Genomic DNA, 23,054 nt, shown 5'->3' with positions numbered 1-23,054 from the left:
CCAGGCTGGCCTCGAACTCAGAAATCCGCCTGCCTCTGCCTCCCGAGTGCTGGGATTAAAGGCGTGCGCCACCACGCCCGGCTTGTGACATCTTCTTGACCCACTCTGATTCTCACCCAGACAGAAGTGGCCTCAGGGTTCCTGGACACAGCCCCATGACTGCAGAGCACTACAAGTCTGTGGATGTCCCTCTGGCAAAGCATAAGCAGAGGGTGATGGTCCTTGGCATGAAGTAGGTGTCCATGTTTTCTTAATTGACTAAGAAGAGAGTGAACAAACAAGAGATACCAGGTAACAAGTTGAGCTGTCAGATACTGTGTTGAATTGTAGTGGCGTCTAATGCCCTACCAGCACCTCTGAAACATGACCACAGGTACAAACTGAGAAGAACTGAATTCATCACAAGAAAACTTTCAATCTATACATGTTCAAGTTTTATTACAAAGTATGATGGGCAGAAAATATGGTACTTCTTATACAGGAGGCTGAAACAGGACAAAACTGAGATTAGACTTCACGTACTAGGAAGTAAGGTCACAGAAGGGACACTCCACCCTCAGGTGCTTTTGAAGTCACCTCCAGTGGAGAAACCGCAGCTCATTGACAACACAGTGTTAAATTTTTATTATAAGCCCTGTATACAATCAGCCCTGTGAAAATAATATTTATAAAGGAGAAATGGTTACAGTACAGTTCTGCAAAGGGACAGCTTCCTCTCCACCTGAACAAGGAATGCCACAAAAGCTTTAGAACACAAGGAAAGTTTAAATATATAAGAAAGTAAGGTCATACACATGAGCACAGAAATGGATCAGTTAGAGCTTAACATTTTGTAGAACATGAAATCTCCATTTTCTACAGAGAGGTTTATACAATCATGCTATAATTCACACTCAGGGGAAAGTCACTGACAGAGGGGTCATAACATACACGGGGTCAAAGCAAGGGACTCAGATTTGACGAAAGCTTCAGCCCAACAATTTCCATAACACACTGTACATCACAGTCAGCCCAAGGTGAGAACGTTTCTTTCCAATGGTGGATAGCATAGTTCGGCTTCACTGAGTTGTCTCAAAGGTGGTGCTTGTACACTTTCCAGCTGTTACACAGACTGTCAACATCGATCTTTTGGAGTTCAAGCTTCTTCTGGCTGACACATCAGTGTAAGCATCTTGGAGAAAGCATCTGCACGTTTCCACATTTAAAAAGTGACATCCAGATAGCAGCCCAAGAAGACCTGCTTATTCCGTAACGCCACATGCTTGACTCTGAACATTAGCAGCAATGACAGTATGGGAGAGAGAGAGAATGTAGATGGCTCGAGGTGAACAAGATCGGAGACGTGAGACACTCAGCTGCTGCCTCCCAGGAGGAGAGGACAACTCTGGGAAACCTGGCTCAGGGTTCACGGTAACTGCTCAGACCAGCTCTCCTCTCAGAAAACCCAAATGCTGAATAGGCCCGCCTTCCTCATCCTGAGGGCAGGCTCTAAAGAAAACACTCGTTTTGAGGCCTCTATTGCAATGGTACTCTAGCCTGAGCCAGGCAATCAAAGGACCTGCCCTATTTCACAATGGGGAAAGTAGGGTGCACTTATGAACTGCCTACCATGTTTGGTAAACCCCGGAGTCCTACATTTTCTTACGGCCTAGGAATCAAGGGCCCAGAGCATCAGGGAGAACATTCTACAGTAGCAAGGTAATGAGAAAGGGACAAAGGAAAGAAAAGGAAGGGGCTAGAGGGTGTGGTTCAGTGGTAGGTCACTCGCCCAGCCTGTGAGGCCTGCACTAGGGAAGAAGCACGGATGCTGGGGCAGTGGCTCAGGTCTGTGCTCCCAGCACTCAGTTCAAGGACAGCCTGGTCTACAATGAAAGAACCTGTCTCAAACAGTGTCGTCCAAAACCCAGAACTTAACCACCAGACGTCACCCACGGCAGCGCTGCTCTCCGCCCACTGTACCCCCTGGCACCCAGTGACGTAGAAGCTTCATTAATGGTGCAGGAAGGGCAACCGAGGCTGAGGCACAGGTCCGCTCCATAGCTATGGGACAGAACCATCTGACTGTTTCTCCCCTCAGACTCTGCGTTCTCTAGTATTTCCTTCTACTCTACCCTAAATATCAAATTTTAGTTGTAACAATCATCAAAATACTATAGGATTCTGCCTTTTTCCCGTTCTTCCTGGGCTGTCTCCAGTTATCTGACCTAATGCTGATTTTGATAGGAAGTCCCCACCCACTTGTCTCATGTCACTCCTCCTCAAGCCCGGCCTCGAAGGTCAGGAAAGGGATCAATCTCCAGTGGGAACAGCGCAAGCCCACAAAAGCCTCAGACCCACTCACCAGCTCAGCTCTCTGCTAGTCTGACCCATCATGCAGCCTCCCATACAGCAGACACAGAAACCACAGGCCAGAGCCTGGAGCCCAGAGGACAGATCTAGAGATACTGACCCATCATCTCACCGTCAGGCTAAGAACTGGCAAATACTAAGAGACTGGCTTTGAAACTTTAACAGAGCTGTGCTTCAGGGAAGAGAGCAGACGTATGGACTTCCTGCATCTCACGCCTACAGAAACCTCTTCCTCGGCTACAGGGGCCACCTGTGCATATGATAGAGAGAGACTTCAAATGCCAGCAACCCTGCAACTGTGGGTACATGCGTACTTGGAGGCAGAGATAGCAAGAGTCTTACCTAATCCAGTTGGAGAGCAGAAAAGGAAGACTGAAGAAAGTTGACAAGTGTCCACAGAGCAGGGAAAAATCATCACGTGCATAGAGACCTCACACAAATGTATTCTAAAACTGCTGCTAACCTTTTAAAACTTTGTTTTCAAGTTCTAGTTGACAAATCCCATCATTCACCCCAAGCTAAAGTCCACCCAGAACAGAGATGCTCCCCAGCACAGGTGCTCCCCAGCACAAGTGCTCCCTACAGGCCCTGCGACCCCCCTGACTTCTACTTTAGACTCAGCCCAGGAAGAAACTGAGGGCTCCTATAGCAGCAACCATCAGCCTGCTACCCTTGAGGAGTCTGTGCCTAGCTGGCAAATGCCACTAAGAGCAGCGGTAACCACAAACTGATCCAGGACAAGCCACAGGTTAGTGCAGGAACATTAGCCTCAAGCATTTGGCCAGCCAGAGACCCCAAACCAGAATAACAGATTAGGAAGGCCAAGGAGAAATACCCTGACTGAAAAGGCCTTTCCTTTGGGACAAGGTCCTATATAGTGAAGCTAAATCTAAGACTTTTGGCATACAACTACATCAGCTGTGGAAGCTAGCAAAGACTGCCAGACAGTCCATGTTCCCAGAAGGATGAGTCGACATTGACTTCTCCAGCAATGGCAGCATGAGTGGCCAAAGCCAGCCATCAGCTTTCAGGCCTGCTGCTCTCCTTGTACCAGAGCGTCTAAGAAACCTGCAAGCAGCTCAGCAGATTATAAACCAGCCACCCTCTCCTAGACCATGTTCCAAACTCTGCCGGGGACTCATCTAAAGTCAGAACCACATACAAGTCCCCTTTGTGGAACCCATACACTTAACGGAAACAGACACGCGAGGCCTGTAAGTCAGCATGGCCAACTGCAGCCTACAAAGTCCAATACTGCTCATAACCTTAACTGAAGAGAGGGCAAGTGCCACCGGTGTGGAGAGTCTTAGCTGGCCGACCCTGAGTCTACCACAGCTGATTAGCTCATCGTTTATGAGAACTGCCTGTCTAACTCAGTCTAAAGATCTTGTTCAGGGTCAAACACAGACGGTAGCTCCCAGGAAGTCTCTTATTCAGAGTACTCAATCCAAAGATGGGCCAGTGCCCCACCAGGCAGAGGAAACTCAGCAAACAGAAACACAGAAGCTTAGCTTAGAGAGCTCTCTTGCCTATCATTCAAGTTCGAAACTGGAAAAATAGATTCTGAAACCAGGTACTGGAAACACCATATAAGCCCAGCTCTCCTGAAAGCGATTCTCCTTCAGCATGACGCCTAGTCACCTGCTTATCTCAGCCCCACAGGGTACTCAACTAGTGAAGCCAGAGAAAGGAACTCGAGGGTGGAACAGAAGCCTCCTGCATCTCCTGGGGCCTCCGAGGGCCTTCAGGAGACCCAGGCTGGGAAAGGTTGGTGAGTCAGTAGACTTCAGAGCACCAGCGCAGTTGTCAACTCCCGGTCAGGGGTCAGGGCTGTGCCCCACAGGCAGTGACTCAGGAAAGCAAACTGCTCATGGGGTCTAGGGTCCAGTACCCACGGCAGGCACTGAGGGAAGAGAGGAAGGTACAAAGAGGGAAACCTGTGAAATCAAGAAACCAGAGTGGTTAAACTCTTTTCATAAAAAACTAGCCTGATAGATAAAAACATACAAAGTTGAGGTTTGTTAAAAGACACTGGTGCCAGGAGGAAAGACAATCTGAAGTTGGCCTTTGTTCCCACTTAAGTGCTAGCACGACACAGATGGGGACACGAGATGGATGACTGCCTCAGCAGCAGACAGACAGACATGGGGCAAATGGACACAGACAGAGCCAGTGCTTGTACTGTTTATGAACACAACAGCTGACAAACAAATATACAGAAACGTTTAATTGAAGAAGCAAAGAAGAGGAAAGGAGTGAAAATTTAAAACCCAGCCCTGGGCTGCAGTGGCGCCACACAGCACAGTCCAACACAGACAGCGGGGTAACTGGCCCGGACTTCTACAGCAGCTTCTGAACACAGTGGGTGTAAAGCAACAATAGACATACTGGCCACTGGAAACATGTTCTTCTTACATGGGGAGGGAGGGGGCAGAGGCTGAAGCACACAAGCCCCTGCCGGATACGTGAGGTGCCACCAACACTACACACGGAGTATCTCCAGGCAGTTGTTGTAGCAGATAGCGATCCAGTCAGGCTGAGTGGAGGCCCACTGCACATTGTTGATCTCTCCCTCAGCTGTGTAGGCCAAGATAGGGTCCTCGATGGCCCGAGGCATCTGCTGGATGTCCCAGATGAGGGCCTGATGGTCATCCGCTAGGGAAAAAGCAAGCAAGAATGTCATAGCTCAGGCAATGGGGTAACAATCTTGCATCTGGAGAGGCAGTCACAATTTGTGAAACATTTGTTCATCAAAGCTTTGTGAAAGGGACTTTATTTTAGAGAAGAGGAAACCAAGATTTAGGAATGTCACCAGACTTGCTCCTTCTTGCCATGTAGCCAGTGAGGACCAAATCTAGGTCCTGACTCCACTTCCCAGGTGTCATTAAGCTCCATTTACTGTACCAGGGTTAGAGAATTAGATCAGGACATTGCAGTCAGGAATCAGGGAAGGACACGAGATACAATGATCCCAAACTATGACGTCACTGACAGCCACTAAAAATGCTTTCGTGGATAAAGATGCTTCTCTGATCACTGTTTCCCAGTTTACGTACATTTACATTTCAATGAGTTGTACAGAAGATTGACATAATGTGCTGTAGAAACATACAACATTAAAAAAATCCCACCCATGCCTGTAATCCCAGCACTAGGGACTGGGGACAGAGTAAAGTGGTAGAGTAACTCTTATCACGTTCAAAGTCCTAGGTCCAATCCCCAGCACCATCAGAAAATAAATAAAAAACCTGAACTATTGCCAATGAATGTGCTTTGCTAGGTGTGGTGGCACATGACTGTAACTGAGCATTCTGGAGGCAGAGGCAGGGGGACTGCTGCCATTTGGAGCTCAGCCTGATAAATACAGTGGGTCACTACCTGGCAGCATTATCCAGCAAGACCCTGTCTCAACAGAATAAATAACAAAACTAACATAAAACCATAAGACCCACCACGGTCACCTGGCCTGATGCTTCCTCCCGCCATGGTTACCTGCAGTACAGATGTGGCAGGATGAGTGTGGGGCCCAGGCAATGCCATTGACGCATGCTCGGTGGTTGTTTAGCCTAGCAACCGGTGTGCAGGGAACTCGAACATCCAGAATCACCACCTGCAGAAATCCAAGAAAAAGGTCCAATAATTGCAGAGTGTAGCAGGAAAAGCACTATCATGAACACAACATTGTAAGCATGGTCTTTTCGTTTATGGATCCGAGAACACTAGAGATAGGGTTTCCTGGTGGAGAAAGGAAGAAAACAATGAGCTAACACAGACCATGTGTTCTCCTTGCTGAGAGATTGGGAGACTCTAAAGAGACTGAAGGAGAACGGGAATCAGGAACAGGCAACGTGAGTTTGGATAATCTACAAGCATCTTTGCTAAGGGCCTATAAAAAAAAATCTGTGCATCTTAGTTAGGTCTCATGTACCTTATCAATGCACAATCCGGGATGTAAGAACTCTGAGGCACGAGCTGCACCCAAACCAAGGCTAACTACTGTATCCTCTCAACCAACAATCCACCCCTCTCATAAGAACTAGCAGACCACAGAGCTGCTGTCTGAACATCTGCTTGGAGAGTCGGCCTAGAACACCAAAAGGGAAGGCCTAGTTTTTCATTCAGTCCCAGTAACTGTGACTTGGTTTAAATTCATTTAGATGTCACTTGTCTAACCCTTTTTTCTTTATTGTGAAATGTTTATTTGCATTTTTTAAATTAGTTACATAACTAATTCATGACAAATTACCAGATGGATTTAATATTATTTCTTCAGGACTAGAGTTTTTCAATGACTTCAAATTTGAAGCTGGGAAACATACGCATACATGTGTTTAAGCTTAAAAGGCTCTTGCACACTCTGGGCCAGGAACAGCAAGTCCTCCATACGCCTGTTGCTCTGATTTACACTCTTTTCTCGTCCTTGAGGTTTCTGTATAGGATCAGCTTCCTTATTAAACACCACATTCCCAAACAGAGAGGCCATTGAACAAACGACAGGGACGAGCATGAAGAACCCCAAGAATCATGTTGACTGTGGTATCTGCACTGAGTCCCAGGCTGCAGATGCACCACCACTCTTCATCTTAGCTTTACTCTAGCAGAAATGTATTTATTTACTTACTTACTTATTATTTTTGAGACAGGGTATCTCTAGGTGGCCTTGTTGTCCAGGAACTCACCTCTAGATCAGGCTGACTTCAAAGTCACAGAGACCTGCCTGTCTCTGCCTCCCAAGTGCTGGGATTAAAGGTGTGTGCTAACATGGCCAGCAAAAGTTTATTGGGTTTTGTGTGTGTATGCATTTGGTTTTTGTTTGGTTGCTGTTGCTTTTTTTTTGTACTGGGGATAGAACTCAGGGCCTTGAGCATGCTAGACAAGCACTCTGCCACTAAGCCACATTCCACCATATCAGAGATCCTTACACAGAAGGCTGTGCAATGGCAGTGAGTTTGCAGTTACCTTAGAATGCACAGTAAGTTCCAAGCTCATCTGGGCTACAGAGACTCTGTCTCACCAAACAAGCAGGGAGAAGGTTCTGAGCACAGTCCTTTTGTTGATGGGATCCTCAGTTTAGGCCCCCCTGGCCCTTGGAGTGCACGGACACTGTTGGGGCTGCTTTGAGGACTGCAGGATGAGTAGCAGCCTCCGTAGTCATCACCCATGTGATGCCAGAAGACTCCTCTCTCTCTCTCTCTCTTAACCTCCTCTTTTTATTTTATTTTATTTATTCATTATTTTTTTTACTACACACTCTAACTTTTGACAATCAAAAAATATCTCCTTATATTTCCAAAGGTATCCTGGGCATAAAACTGCCACCATCTAAAAGCTATTCTCGTAAATATACTGGGCAGAGTGGAGTCAAGGGTCAAGGCTCAGGGCTTACCTCCATCCCGTCCATGGCCATGGTGGCCAGGTAGTTAGGGTCCTGCTTGTTCCAGCAGAGGCGAAGCAGGGGGTGGTGCTGTGGGTCTTCATAAATGATGGTGCTATGTTCCAGATGGCGGAGGTCAAACATTCTTACAGAACCATCAGCGCCCACAGAGGCAAACATGTCCCTGCCCCCTCCGGCCCGGCTGAAGGCGATGTCATAGACCTGTTGGTGAGAAGGTCCAGATTCAGCTCAGCTGTCGCCTCTCCCACAGCATGGACGGCTGTCATTCTCAGACCATCTGAACCCTAACTCACCACACAAGCGGGTAAGCTAGTGGCTTCTCGGAGAATACAGATCATCCTACCACAGACACTGGCTGACTTCTTCCCATGCCCTGCTTCCTACTTCTCCTCTAAAACCCTGAGATGCTCTCGCTGACTAGCACAGCACACGGAGTCTGAACAGGACTCTGTATTTTCTGGCTGTTAGTGGTTTCACTTATATGCAGTCAGATGCACATTCACAATAAAACCACATATAGTTCTACCAAGCTGGCCAGCTATAAAACCTAGACCTGAGATCCATTTGTATGAAAAAGGTAACATGACTTTTGGTTTTGTGTTTTTAAGAAGGCAACTGGGAGCTGGAGGTATGGCTTGGTGTTTAAGAGAACTTGTTGCTCTTGTTGAAGACCCAGGTTCAGCTACGAGTGATCTGTAACTCTAGAATGGAGGATGACACCCCCTTCTGGCCTTCTCATACTATACACACATGTGGTACAAGGACATGCATACATACAGGCAAACACCCATACACATAAAATAAAAATAAAAATAAAAATAAATAAATCTTAAAAAATAAAATCTCTTGTGGCCCAGGTTGGTTTGATACGTGGTAAGGGCTGTGGTATGTGTGTGTGTGTCCGTCCTTATGTAGTAGAACAGCATTAGACAAAGCCTTTGTCTATCTAGTGCATCAGGCCTAAGAAGACAGGGTCTTGTTATGTAGCCCAGGCTGGCAAACTTTAGACGGTTTTATCTTTACCTCCTATGCACTAGAATCACAGGCATCCAGGAACCCATCACTCTTTCCTTTTCCTGTTGTTTTAAGACAGAGTCTCATATAGCCTAGGTTAGCCTTAAACTTGCTATAATATAGCCCGAGATGACTAAGAACTCTTGATCTTACTGCATCTGCCATTCAAGTGATAGGAGTATAGACATGTGTCACTATACCTGGCCCTTTTGAATCAGTCAATCTTACATAGAGTATTTTTTATGGTTAGAGGAAAAGGGGTTAGTATATTGATCAGAAATAGATGAGGATCTACTTACTAGCAGTATTTGTCCCTGAGTATCAAGAACGGACAAAGGACCTACTTTTTTTTTAAGATTTGTATTTTATCTCTATGAGTATTTTGGCTCCTTGTATGTATGTGGACTGCATGAATAGCTGGCATCTGCAGAGGTCAGAAGAGGGCAGAGAGTCCCTGGAACTGGAGTTACAGATGGTTGTGAGCTGCCGTGTGGGTGTGGATTGAATCTGGGTTCTCAGGAAGGGCAGTCAGGCTCTTAACCACTAAGCCATCTTTTCAACCCCAGACCTTACTTTTTATTTATTTATTTTTGGTTTTTTGAGACAGGGTTTCTCTGTGTAGCCCTGGCTGTCCTGGAACTCATTTTGTAGACCAGGCTGGCCTCGAACTCAGAAATCCTCCTGCCTCTGCCTCCTGAGTGCTGGGATTAAAGGTGTTTTTAGTTTTCAAGACAGCATTTCTCTGTTCCTGGCTGTCCTGGAACTTGATCTGTAGACAAGGCTGGCCTCAAATCAGAGAACCACCCGCCTCTGCCTCCTGAGTGCTAGGATTAAAGGTGTATGTTACCCCAGCCTGGCTTCAGATCCTCCATTTTTAGTGAGATATTCTTATCTTCTACCCCGATGTCAGCTGTCATTATTACCAAGAGTCTAAAAAGTTTGTTCTGTGTTTGGCATCTGCTGTCCTGTTGGCTCTAGGTAATCCTCAGGCAGAGACGCCAGGAATGCCCACAGTGTGGCTCAGAGCAGAGACTCTCTCAGCCTAGGTACCTGCTCTGCTCCCTATCTGTGCTCTGTGGAGTTCATCATGAAAGAGGAAGGGTGGCAACTTCCAATGTACCAAACTCTCCTCTACTACACCTGCCAGGCAGCAAACCTTCCCTCCTCCTCTCTCACCATGCACACGCGCACACGCACACGCATGCACACGGCTTTTCCTCAGACAGATCTGCCATTCCCAGATCCTTCAGGTCTGCCATTTGCTTTGATCCATTCCTGCTCCTCTTGCTCTTCTCTGGGTCACAGAGACCTGACTGCTACAGGTCAAGTTTGGATGAGCCCCAAATTTGCTGTCTGCTTCTAGATAGTTTAGACAAAGGAATGAATCAGAGGTAGGAAATTGGATTCTGGGACATTTCCACAAGTTCCTATAGTGGTCATCTCTGCAGACACACTCTGCATTTGACCCTTGGCTTAGCAGGAGTCAAGTCCCATAGTCTTGCAAAAGAGCTTCCTCTCAGGAGAGCAGAACACCAAAGATCAAACCCTCGGAATGGCTACCTGGCTCCATGATACTGTTGATGGCCTTAAGGCATCGTTTTCTCCTATACAAACCCTGATACTACTGGAGCTGCAGGTGAAGGGGCAGCAAAGGAACTAAGCCAGGGACATGGGCACTGCGGAAGCAGACTTATGCTGGCTTCCCCAGTCACCAGAGGAATGCTCCCCTCGCTGTCCTGGTAAACAGCGGAAACACCACCAATAAGACACACTTGCCTCCTAACAGGAGCGAAAGTAGAAAGATTAAGTAAATATACTAGAGCTCACAAGCTGGTTTCAGAGAAAAGTGGTTAATTAGGATTGTCTGTCATGAAATTTTCCTCCTTCCTGTTCCCCCCACCTCTGAGAAGCCATTACATTTAGAGAGAAGTGTTACTCTAAACAGCTCCTAGGATATCTATAAGAGACTTCATCTAAAAAAAAAAAGCAGCAGACTTTGATATGAGAGGAGAAATGAAACTCTAGGTTAGGTGGCTAGTGTCATTTAATGATGCACGCGGGGGCGGGGACGGGGGCGGGGGTGGAGCTCAGCCATGGGGTAAAAGCACCTGCTGTTCATGCCTGACCACCTGTGCTCACTCCTTGGAACCACAGTGGGAGGAGACATCTGCCTGACTCCTAACGCATGCACCATGGTACACACGTGCCTGCACATACACACACTTTCTCTCTCTCATAATAATAGCAATAAATAAAACATGTTTTAAAAGGTGCATTCAATAAGTGTTGTTTTCTGTTTTAACACATTATAATTTACATGCCAACATTATGATCTACATAGCCTGCAACACAGTGTGAGAACACTATGTCCTCTGTTCTCACCTGCAGGTACAGACCGCACAGGAGAAAAGGAAAAACATTACCTCTTTGTCATGGGCAATTAGCTGGGTCTTCACATGGCCAGACACGAGATTCACTCGTCCTAGCACCTGCCCGGTCTCTAGTCCCCAGATGGTGCACGTTGTGTCAATGCTGGAGGTACCTGCAGACATCAGAGCATGTCAGAGATGCACAGACTCCCCTCTGCCCTGCTTGGCACAAGGGACAACAGGCCACAACCACATCCTGAACATTCATTTTGTCTTTTGTGGTAGGGAGGAGAGTTTCTTGAGACATAGTACCCTGATGTAGTTCAGGCTGACCTTGAACTCAGGACCTCCTGGCCTGCACTCCCAAGTGCTGGTGTGGGTGTGCACCACCACATCTGCAAGACCTTAGATTCTAGATGTGATAGACACACAGGAAAAGCTAAGCTCCCCATGAGGAAGTAACAACCGCTCTCCATATTCACCCACTTCACCCCGACCTGTTCTCAGCATGAACCCAAACTCATGCATTAAAACTCGAAAGAGCCAGATCTGAGGAAATGTATCTCCTGCTTCCTCAGGCTGGAATTCAAAGCCCTCACCTAGGAGATAAGGATCCACCTCGTTCCAGTCAAAGGAGGTCAGGGGAGCACAGAAGTCCGAGTTCTTGTTGTTGTTTAGCAAGCACTCCAGCCTGGTCTCTGTCTCACCAACCTGTACAAACAATGGTTTAAAACATTAGCCAGCCTACACATACCATCCCTACTTAAAATCCTGCTTAGGGGGCTGTGGTGGCTCAGTGGTTAAGAGCACTGACTGCTCTTCCAGAGGTCCTGAGTTCAATTCCCAGCAACCACATGGTGGCTCACAGCCATCTGTAATGAGATCTAATGCCACCTTCTGATGCCTCTAAAGACAGCAACATTGTACTCACATACATTAAATAAATCTTTTTTAAAAATCCTATTTAGTAAATCTAAGAACAGAGGAGAAAATATTTTTATGATAAAGGGTAATAAAACCCAAAGGGACTCCTGAGTTTGGACTTCTTTTACAACTTCCCCTTCCCCAGCTTAGCTTTCTCAGCTTTCACCAACACCTCGCTCTAGAGCTCTTAGCAGCCTGTCTGCCTGCGGGGCAGGCCCTGGATTCCCAAGCACAAGGGAGGGATGCTCCTGAGGCTACTGAGCTCAGCTGAGAAGGGAAGCTCCACACACAGAGTGCATCAAGATCAACACCCTGCCATCTCCTTACTCAGGAGTGTCTTGTCTAGTAATGGAGTAGGAGGTCCCAAAGTGCTCTCTGCCTCACAGAAGGCTTGTCCCCATCAGCAGCAAGACCTGGGCTACATTTCCTAGAAAACCCGTTGAGCTGAAACAAGGTCAGCCCACAGGCACTTCCTGTGCTTCTTCCATGTGGCAGTGATACTAGCTGTCTGCTCTTCAGGACCGTACACTGCTGACAGCTGACCCCAAGAAAGCATGCCTGGCCACCCGCCAGTAAAGCATCTGCTTACCCTCCACACACGGAGATAGTCACCACTTGTTGCCAGGAGGTCTGGATAGACGCCTTTTGTGTCAGGAATCCACATGAGCTTTGTGGTAGGGTATGGGTGGTCAAAGGTGTTTCGGCAAATAAACTCTGAACTCTCCTCATCTAAACCAACAAGCTGAACCTGCAAAGCAGCACAATTGAACCACATGAGAGTTTGTTTTTCTTGAGCAGGATCAAACACATCAGATTTTTGGTCAGTCTTAACACTACTACACTGAGTGCGCAGTCAAGTTATTACGGTGAAGGACCCCTAGACTTCTGATCCCAGCACTAGATAAAAACTCAAGAATCACAGGGTTCAGTGCAGTCTACGAAGATAGAAAAAGAAGATCTGATACAAGTTTTCTGACTCTAAGTCCTGACCCTCCTGCTCCCTCTCCCGTTTTCTGAGACCATCTGCTCATTCTGCCTTTCCTCCCAAACACTGGGATTGCAGGAATCTACGATCACATTCCTGCCTATTTAATGAAAGTGCTGGGAATTGAACAAGGGCTTCATGTATGCTAGGCTAGTATTCTACCAACTGAGCTACATTCCCAGCCCCCATTTTAGCTTCTTGAGTCAGGCTGGCCTTGAACTCACAGATATTCTATTTCTGCCTCCCGAGTGCTTGGATTAAAGGTTTGTGCCACCACACGCAGCTCCATTCTGAGTTTTAGCAAATTAAGGACACATAGTTGGCATTATAGTGTTGTGAAGAGTATCTTCTGAGACAAGGCTTCGTGGAGTCTGTGCTGCCCTCAAGCTCACTGTGCGTGTACACAGGGCTTGTCTCCACCGTCTGAGGGGTTGCTCTATTTATTGGGTCCAGTGGTTTTCCCATTGAGTTTCAGTTCTCTGTAAACCTTTGCTCTCCTGCACTACTGTCTTTCTGTGTGAATTTTAAGAACATCTCTTTAAAATGTACAAAATGCTGTTGAGGTTCTGACTCCAACTGTCTTGAATCTATGATTCAGTTTGGGAATTTAGTTATTTAGGTCACCTTCAGCTTGTTAAAGCAATGCTTTAGAGTTTGGTGTGTAGAGAGATCTTCAACTCCTTCACTAACTTTATTTCTATGTAATTGTATGCTACTTCAAATATATTTTTTAGGGTTTTAGTTGTATTTTTCCCTACACTACCTACCATGATTTTTAAACTCCATTTTCAACTGTTTATTGATATTATGTAGAAATAGTTTATTTTAATTATATATTATTAAAATTAATAATAACATATTAATTTTAGATCTTTAACTTTGGTACAATAGTTATTATACATTTGTAAGGAATTTCCTGTGTCTGTCTATAGACATCAACAGATTTTCTAGCAGTTAGGCATAGATGTCCAAGGTCTATAAATGTGTAGGGGGGGATAAGGATTATGGATGCAAAGGAGATAGAACCCCATGCTCTGAAACACTTCAGAGCAATAAAAGCAAAGCAACGGGTAATAAATACACTGGTATGCTGCTGCTGCTGCTGCTGCTGCTGCTGCTCTTCCTCTTCTTCCTCCTCCTCCTCCCCTTCTCCTTTCCTCTTCTTCCTCCTCCTTTTGGTTTTTGAGACAGAGTCTCACTGGGTAGTTTTGGCTGTCCTGGAACTTGCTCTGGAGACAAGGTTGGCCTCAAACTCATAGAAATCCACCTGCCTCAAACTCATAGAAATCCTCCTGAGTGCTGGGATTAAAGGTGTGCGGCACCACTGCCCTAGAAGAGATATATTCTTAACACTATCACTGATAATAGTTCTGAGGCAATTCTCCAGTCCTCAAATTCAATCCGAACAGGCGAGAGAGTGACCTTAGGATCTTAGAAATCTTCCTTTTAGGTGTAAGTAGGACACAGGAAGCAGATAACTTCAAAAGTGAAACTGGAAAAAGGGGTTACACTCACTTCTAAAAGTTGCTTGTCATCCATCATAAGACATGCTTCCCAAACCCCCAAAATTAGATTCTGTGAAACATATCCTGCGTAAGGTTCTCTAGACCCAACGGCCAAGGCTGACTGCCACCCAATGCCAGCTAACCTTATCTTCCATTTCCTCTTCTAATCACCATTTTCCATATTCTCCCTTTCCTTATACTTCTTTCCAAGTTTGCAAATTATGTCTACACCCTTTTTATCAACCTCACTCCCGATTACTATTAATACATCAGTGACATCAGGCTTCCAAGACTCTACCATTCACTAGCTGCAGGGCCTCAGCTGTATCACTGTTGTTAATCCTGGTTCCCAACCTGTAGAGTTGAGATGTTCCTGATACCTACTCTTAATAACTGTGTAAACTGCCTTTCCCAATGTACAAGTGTCAACATTCTATCTTACTTCTTCCACAAAGCACTGGTAGTTTTCCTGACTCTGTCTTTCAGTAATTACTAGTCCGATGCATTTGACAGTTAATCCCATAGTGCCTCATGAGACACTGACATTACTGGTTGGTGTAGTTTCACTTAGTATCTTAATGACAGGGCTTGTGTTTTTCTTTTCATACTATTGTTTCCAAATTCAGCTTTCTTGTACCTGTTTCTAATATTCCCTGTGTTTGGATACTGCTGTCATTATTTCTGGTACTCAAGTCCCAAGAGCAGGATTTCTGTATTAGAAAGATGTGTGTGGTAATGGTGTTTGAACTCAAAGCCACACAAGTGTTCTGACTTTGAGCTATATCCCCAGTCTTAAAGTTTAAAGAAACATTTCAGTTTATTCTAGCATAGTGCATATCTAGACAACTGGAAAGATGGAGGATCCAAATAGAGATGCCACTGGGAGAATAATCTACCCGCCCAGGACTCCAATTTCTAAGCACTCCATGACTACAGCTTGACCCCAAGCTCTTCTCAGATCAGCTGTTTGCAATGGTGGCTCTATATTACAATGAAATTTAAGAACATCCCAAGGCCCAAGCAGTATTCAGAGCAGTGAAATGAGAATCTATGGCAATGAAACAAACAAGCATCATATCTGCGAGAGCCCCCAGTGGTCCAGGCACAGTCAGGGGTGAGAGCACTGCACTAGCTTTGCCACATCAGGCTGGATGACTGAGCCAACCAAATCCATTTCTGGAAACGTGGGGACTTAATCCAACTTAGTCCCAGGTATTTGTTTAGAAGGGAAAACGGAAAAGGCCAGATCCACTGCAGCATAGAGATTCAGGGAAAGCTGCAACAGAGTGAAGAAGACAGAAGATGACTTATACTTGTAGGGTGTGGGCACAGATCTCCACTGCCTGATTTGTCCCGAGGCCTGAGACTCATCTTTTTCAGATCTCCACCTCGTCTGAATGAACCCATCTCTTACCTGAAACCATTTTTTTTTCTTCATCTTATGTGTATGGTTGTTTTATCTGCATGTATGTCTGTGTACCACTTGCATGCCTGGTGCTGGAGAAGGCCAGAAAAGAATATCAGAGCCCTGGAGTTACAGATAGTTCCTTGCTGCTGTGTGGGTGCTTGGGACTGAACCTGGGTCCCCTGCAAGAGCAGCCAGCAATGCAATGCATGGACACTCCTGCATGCACGGGTGTTTTCTTTTTCTTCTTCTTCTTCTTCTTCTTCTTCTTCTTCTTCTTCTTCTTCAAGCACTTTGGAGTTTAAGAGAACTGATAATCAAACCACTGTAAGAACTTTCTAGTGCCATACTTTAAAGGAAACATAGTTTTTCCAGAGCACCTGAAGTTGTTCCATCCTATCCTCTATGGTCTGTCTATATTCCCAGTCATGCCAAAGGATGAGGAGGGCATGCTCCAGGGCAAACACTGCATCACAGAGTGTCAGGCGAGCCATGGGCTTAGAAGAGCGCCAGCTATCCACATGACAGGAGTAGCTGTGGCCTGAGCCTCACCGTCCCCACTGAGCCGTTGTATCTTCTTCAACATCTCAAGGTTCTCTTACTCAGGCGATTCAAGAAACCTACTTTTGAGATCCAAACAATGTCTTTGCAGGAACTTGTGTTTAGCCCTTGGTCAAGTGACTCTGACATGCTCCAAGCTTATGTTCGGATAAGAACAGAACAGAGTAAGACTGCAGAGCTCACATTAGCCCCACTCCTCACCCTGCTTACTAATTTTGGCAAACTCCTACTAAGCCCTACAATGACTGGTCAATAGGAATCTTTCTAAATTATTTTTCCATGTATTTGTGTGTTTTAGAGGTATGTATGGTGGGTTCTTTATAACAAAAACAAACACTCCAAAACATAGACTTGTTCCATATAATTTACTCCACAACTTGCTTTGAATAAGAATGTCTTCTCAAGTCAATACAAATGGTTCCACCTTATTCTTCTACAGCAAACTGTGGTGAGCACATCTCAATTTATTTAACTGTTCATTTATTTTGGTTATATAGTCCATTGTCTTACAGCTAACAACAGTGCTACAATGACTATCCTCATTTAATTATCTTTGTATTTGTCTGTTAAAGGATTTTATTGGATAGATTCCTAGAGGTGTAATTGCTCTATCACACTTTAAATTTTTTTTGTGTGTAATGTGTATGTACATGCTCATATGTATGTGTGCATTCATGTACAGGCCAGATGTCAACATCAAGTGTCTTCCTCAAGCAGTCTCCTCTTATTTTTTGAGACAGCATCTTTTATTAAACCTGGAGCTCATCAATTTGACTCAACAGTCTGGCCAGCAAGTTCCCAGGATCCTACTATTTCTGGTCTTTGGGCTTTTTACATAGATGCTGGGGATTTGAATTCAAATCTTCATCTTGGTGCAGCAAGCACCTTACCAGCTAAGCCATCTGATCCCCAGTCTCGTATTTTAAATTCTACCCTTTTCTAAAGGGTTGCTTCAGGCTGGTGAAGCAAGACATGCCTATAATCCCATCACTGGGGAGAGGAGGGAGGATGAGGCTAAAGAAGAAGAGTTTAAGGCAAGCCTGACTACAGCTAAGTCCTTGTCAAGAAAAGGGGGTGCTGGGAATGGTGGTGATTCCAGTACTGAGAGGTGGAGGCAGGAGAATCAGAAATTCAAAGCCAGCCTGAGCTTCATGAAACCTTGCACATAAAAGTGAAAAAGTTATGTACTATTAAGAGGAAAACATAAGCTGCGCATGGTGCCTCATGCCTTTAATCCCAGCACTTGAGAGGCAGAGGCAGGCAGATTTCTGAGTTCGAGGCCAGACCGGTCTACAGAGTGAGTTCCAGGACAGCCAGGGCTACACAGAAAAACCCTGTCTCAAAAAAACAAAAAAAAAAAAAGAGGAAAACAGGCAAAATACTTGAAGACGCAGCATAGATAACTAAGACCTTTCTGAGAAGTCCAAGAGCACAAGAAATAATCCTAAGAATTGAGAAATGACAACACTTGTGCACAGCAAAGGAAACACCCAGCAGCATAAGAGGCAGCCCACAGGATTGGTGAAATCTCTCTGCCGAGGCAGCCCACAGAATGGGTGCAATCTCTGCCAACTAACTACACCGACAAGATTAATATCTAGATGTTATAAAGATTTGTGAAAATTAAAAACCAAAACTCCTAAATCATATCAACAAATGGGAAAATTAATTCAAGTGACAGTTTTCAAAGAAAAAGTAACAAAAGGCCTATAAATACTTGAATATACAAATAAAAACTACTAACAAATTCCATCTCACCCCCGTAAGAATGGTTATCATTGAGAAAATAAATGCCAACTACTGGCCAGAGTGTGGAGAAAGAGGAACCATTACTGGGAATGTGAACTGGTACAGTCACTATGAAAATCAGTATAGAGGTTCCTCAAAAAGCTAAAGAATAAACTGGGCATGGTGGCTCATACCCATAATTCTAGCATTTAGGAAACTGAGGCAGGAGAATCCCTGCTAATCCTAGGCCACCCTGGACTAGAGTGAGAACGAGGGAGGAATAAAGCTTGAAGTACAGAAACATATGGTCCACTCCTGGTCTATGCCAGGATCCTCAGTCAGCACTACAGCAGAGATACACACTCAACCCAGAGGTCCATCACCAGGTGAGGGATAAAGCAAACATAGTGCAAACACAATGGAACTGTATTCTGCTGTAAGAGAAAAGGAAGTTTGCAGGAAAATGGGTGGAACTGGGAATCATGTTAGGAGAAACAGACTCAGAATGACAGTGTTTTCTCTCATATATGGTACATTCATACCCATATAGCTACACACACATACACCTATACATATATACACAAAAGTAGAGAGGGGACTATGAGCGAAGAGGAGGAGGTCTAAAGGGAGGAAGGAGGACAAGAGATGAGAGTGGAGCATATATGATAGGAAGGCAAGTGGGAGAGCTGCTTGGGAGAAGAGGGGAGAGAGAGGGGCAGGAAGGAGGAAGGGCCAAGAACAACAACATATAATGGTATGTATGAAAACACCACAAGACACTCTTCTTTAAAATGATAACACAAACTTAATTTTAAAAATGGAAAATTTACAAATTGCTCTTATTTATACTTTTATTGATAGTAAATAAGTGCCAATCCTCCCACACCTCTGAAAACACTAAAATTAAAAACAACCTTATTACTAATCTGATAGGAAAAAATTGGCATTTTTTAACACCATTTTATTACTGAAGTTGAACATAAGAACTCCCCATGTCAACTCTTTCCCTCCATTCTTTAACTACATATCTGAGGGTTTTCTTTGTCTCATCTCTCTGGTGGGAGCTGCTCTCCAACGATGCCTACACAGGCCTCCTCCTCCCCATCTCCTGTTCTTTCTGTTTCTCCCCACTCCCAGCACAGGGGTGGATCCAGGACATCACACACACTCCGCTAGATCCTCAGCTTTGTTTTTACTTTTTAGGACAGGTTCTCACAAAGTCAACCTGGCTAGCCTTAAATTTGCTCTATATCCCAGGCTAGCCCTGACTTCATGCTCCCCCTTCTTTAGGCTTCCAAGTAGTTGTCAACCTGTACTCCTTCTTCTTGTCCTAAAAGACCTTTTCCCTTTGTCCAACAAACTCCTATTGCAGAGAAGTACAGTTCTTCTGAGTTTGGCGTCTGTAGCCAGAAATACCCCTCTTATCCTCTCCCATGGTCCAGCATCCAACTGCTCTTCCTTACACACTAAGGGAGTGCTAGGGAAATTGACCCTGACACTGTCATCCTGCTGATAGCCAGTCCTTCCTCCAGTCTCCCCATGCTCTGCCATTCTGTGCCTCACCTGTCCCCTACCTTCAGAACCTTGTGCAGTCATTCTTCACAACTTCCTCCAACCTGGGAAACGAAGCCCTAGAGAGGAGAGCTATGAAGCAGGATCGTTAACTATGTATCTGAGGGTTTTGTTCATGCACTGAAAAAAAAAGTCTCCCAGACTGACCTTCAAGTCGGAACCTGCTGAGATTTCAGGCATGTCACCACTCTTGGCCTACTTTTCCTCCTCATTTTTATTTTTTGAAAGATTGATTTTTAAATTGTTGTTTATGCATAGAAGGTGTCTGGCCGCCTTGTGGACATCTTTTAAATTCTCATCCTCTCTTCTTTATGCGTGTATGTGTACTTCATGCATGCCTGTCGGCTCCCCTGGAACTGGAATTGGGACACCATGCGGGTGGTAGGAATTACCCCTGGTTCTCGGTAAGAGTAATCTCTCTAGACCCCACCTGATAATCATAACCACGTTCTCCCCAGCCTGTGTGGCTGTGCATGAGCTGCCTCTGCGTCTCAGTTCCTTCCTGCGTTAAGATGAAGTAGGGAGTCAGATAATTTAGTTAGAAAACTTTTTTGTTCTTGTGCTGGGGATTGAACCCAGGGTCTCGAGCATGGCTGATTTTGGTTATAACAGCAGCTATGGGAAAGTGATTAATGGCTCCAAGTGTTGGTTGATTTGAATAACACAGACGTTTATCCCACACTCAAACATGTCCACTGTGGTGTTCCACATGAGCACTGTGTGTCCTAAAGTGGAATAAATTTTCTTTCTTCAAGGAGCTTATGATAACAAACAAAGGAGATATGGCACTTTTATTTTAGAAAAGCAAAACCCACAAGGCAGTGGGACACAGTGGCATATGTTGGTAATGCCTGCATTTGGGAGGTGGAGGCAGGTGGATAAGGAGTTCAAGTCCCACCTGGGCTACATGAGACTGTCTCAAAACATAATAACTTCATAAGACACTCTGCACACCAGGACCCTGAAGCCCAACTCCAGTTTTACTGCCACTGTGGGGGTAAAAAAAAGCCACTAGAGAGGAGACAAGAAATAGGGCTCTTCACTAGGAAAGGGCGGCTCGGTACACACTCCCTGGGACTGTAAACTGCTGGTGTATGTGTGACGTCTAGACAATCTAAGGCCATCCTTTTCACCCATTTTTCAAAGAAGATGCCAAAGAAATGGGGACCCTTTCCCAGAGAAACACATGTGTTCCCAAAATACTATAAACAAACCTAAAATGCTCAAATGTTTTCACCTGACCCTTCACAGGGTCAGGTAAAACAGAAGCCCTCTCCTAGATCACTGTGGGTCAAAAATAATAAAATCTGGTTTGTTCAATGCCTTATAGCTAAATCCTAGACCACCTACTTCTTCCACTGCTCCCACCATCTTTTCATTTGTCTCCAGTCTGATGTTCATAAGAGTAAGCCAGAGTACTGGCTATAAATACCACTGGCCAAAGCCTTCAGTAGCTCTGATTACTGTCATTCATATTTTTTTTTCACTCAAATTACAACAAAAGAATGAAGGTAAGAGATTAGGGAAAGAAAATTCTTCTCAATACTTTCAAACCTATATCCTGCATATAAAAATTCTCTCCTTCTACCAGTGTTTTGATGAAGTGATAATGTCCAGCAATGCTGCAAATGAATGTGTAAAGAACCACGAAAAGAACAGGTCAAACGTCATCGTTCTCTATTCAGAAATAATGGCGGGATAATGCCACAGACTAAGGTTTCCAAGGATAGGCTGTTTGGGGGAGGGTGAACACCAAGGAGCAAAACCAATGACCAATGACAACCTAGCATTAGGGCTCTGTATCCATGAGAAACACCTGAGATGGGGAAGATCTTGCAATAAATAGCCCTAACAGAAATCTCGCGTGGCCAGGAATGCACGACCACCAATCCAAGCGCCCGCATCTTCCTCCACTGCCTCTCTCCCGCCCCGCACCTAGCAACAGAAGCACTGCGACAGGAGTGGGGGAAATGAGAGGGACGGAGGACATAGCTTTGGGGGGTGTGACTCCAATCTGAAACCTGCTACTACCACAAAAAATCTTATCTGCCTCAGGCATGTCACAACACCGTGCCTCGGTTTCCCCCGGCTGTCAAAACTAAATAAGAGGCAACGAATGTGACAACCTCAGCGACAGGACCACAGAGGACCCACCCCCTTGTTGTGGTCAAGGCGAGTTCGCAGGAGAGTTGTGGGGACCGGGGCTGCCGCCCACCTCGAGCGTTCCCCGCCGGCTACACGCTGAGCCCCGGCACAACTCACCTTGTTGTTGTACTCCTCCACGAAGCTGCCCAGCGCCAGGCGAAAGCGCTTGTCCGGCCGCACGCTCCAGTTCATGGCGTACACAGTCCAGGGCGCTTCATATTTGTAGATCTCCTTCCGTTTGCCGTGCAGGGACATGGTGGCGGCTGGGCCGCAGAGCCGGCGGGAGAGGCAGCGGGCTGGGGCACAAGACAGGCGGGGAGCCGGGCTTAGGTCCGCGGGTCCGAGGGAAGGCGGGGCCGGGGCGGTCAAGAACGGCCTAGCCCTCCAGCGGGTCCTCGGCTACACACACACGCACTCGGCCGGGCCCGACCACCAGTTTCAAACCAGCTCGGGCAGCGACTACCACCTTCCGTTTGGGATGCCGGCCCGCCCTCTCGGAACGGAAGCCACGCGACCCCGCAGCGGCGACGAGCGTTGGCTGCCGGGCACGTCCTTTCCAAACTGTTCCTTCTTTTCATTGGTCGACACAGTTGTAGCGCCCGCGCCCTCCTTACTATTGGCGGAAATGTTTGTCATTCTGCTCATTCGCCCCGCCCAGCTCCTGGAGGCGGGCTCTTTTGAAGTCCCAAAGATCATTGGCTACCCAAGATGTCAGTCAAGGGGATAACGGCGCAGTGCGGGTGAATGGGGGCGTGGGTGGCATGGGGGCAAGTGTGCCCCTCTACTGATCCAAATTCTAGGCCAAGAGTAAAGCCTGCTACTTCTCTTCTGCTGCTGCTGTTCTGATCGCCTCTCTCCACTGACAGTAACTGTCAAATCTACCTTCATGGAAGACCACCTGCGTTTATTACATATCCCTATGTCCGGCGGTCTCTCAGTCTTTGCCAAACGGGAACTCTCTCCATCTCCAATGCCCACCTTTTAACTGTTCTCTTTCAGGCAGGATAGAAACGTCCAGGGACAGGCTAGATTGATTAAGGCTTTCCTGCGCTTTCCTACTGACACTAAAAAGACTCCTGAATTCTGGGATCGATTTGCAAAT

At 45.9% G+C, this 23,054-nt stretch overlaps 1 protein-coding gene across 1 annotated transcript; it reads right to left on the bottom strand.

Annotated features, from left to right (window-relative positions):
* Positions 1-421: 421 nt before the first annotated feature.
* Positions 422-22,460, bottom strand: Dcaf7 (DDB1 and CUL4 associated factor 7). The gene is made up of 7 exons (XM_021176767.1): positions 22,070-22,460; positions 12,641-12,799; positions 11,727-11,838; positions 11,182-11,300; positions 7,736-7,945; positions 5,842-5,959; positions 422-5,004 (listed from the first exon to the last, which is right to left on the bottom strand). The coding sequence occupies exons 1-7, from the start codon at positions 22,205-22,207 to the stop codon at positions 4,832-4,834; spliced, it is 1,029 nt and encodes a 342-aa protein (XP_021032426.1). The 5' UTR covers positions 22,208-22,460; the 3' UTR covers positions 422-4,831.
* Between the last annotated feature and the right edge of the window lie 594 nt (positions 22,461-23,054).

This window comes from Mus caroli, chromosome 11 (genome assembly GCF_900094665.2).
Source record: "Mus caroli chromosome 11, CAROLI_EIJ_v1.1, whole genome shotgun sequence".
NCBI classification, from domain to species: Eukaryota; Metazoa; Chordata; class Mammalia; order Rodentia; family Muridae; genus Mus; species Mus caroli.
The sequence above is the reverse complement of the archived record's forward strand: the minus strand, read 5'-3'. Positions and strand labels throughout refer to the sequence as shown.

Bases quoted from the DNA above. Each gene is read 5' to 3' on its own strand.
- Dcaf7 (XM_021176767.1), bottom strand. From the start codon at position 22,207: ATGTCCCTGCACGGCAAACGGAAGGAGATCTACAAATATGAAGCGCCC. The intron at 11,301-11,726 runs GTGAGGGCTTTG...TGATGTCTGCAG, and splicing joins GGTGGATCCTTATCTCCTAG to GTACCTCCAGCATTGACACA. The intron at 5,960-7,735 runs GTAAGCCCTGAG...GGATTTCTGCAG, and splicing joins TGGCCATGGACGGGATGGAG to GTGGTGATTCTGGATGTTCG.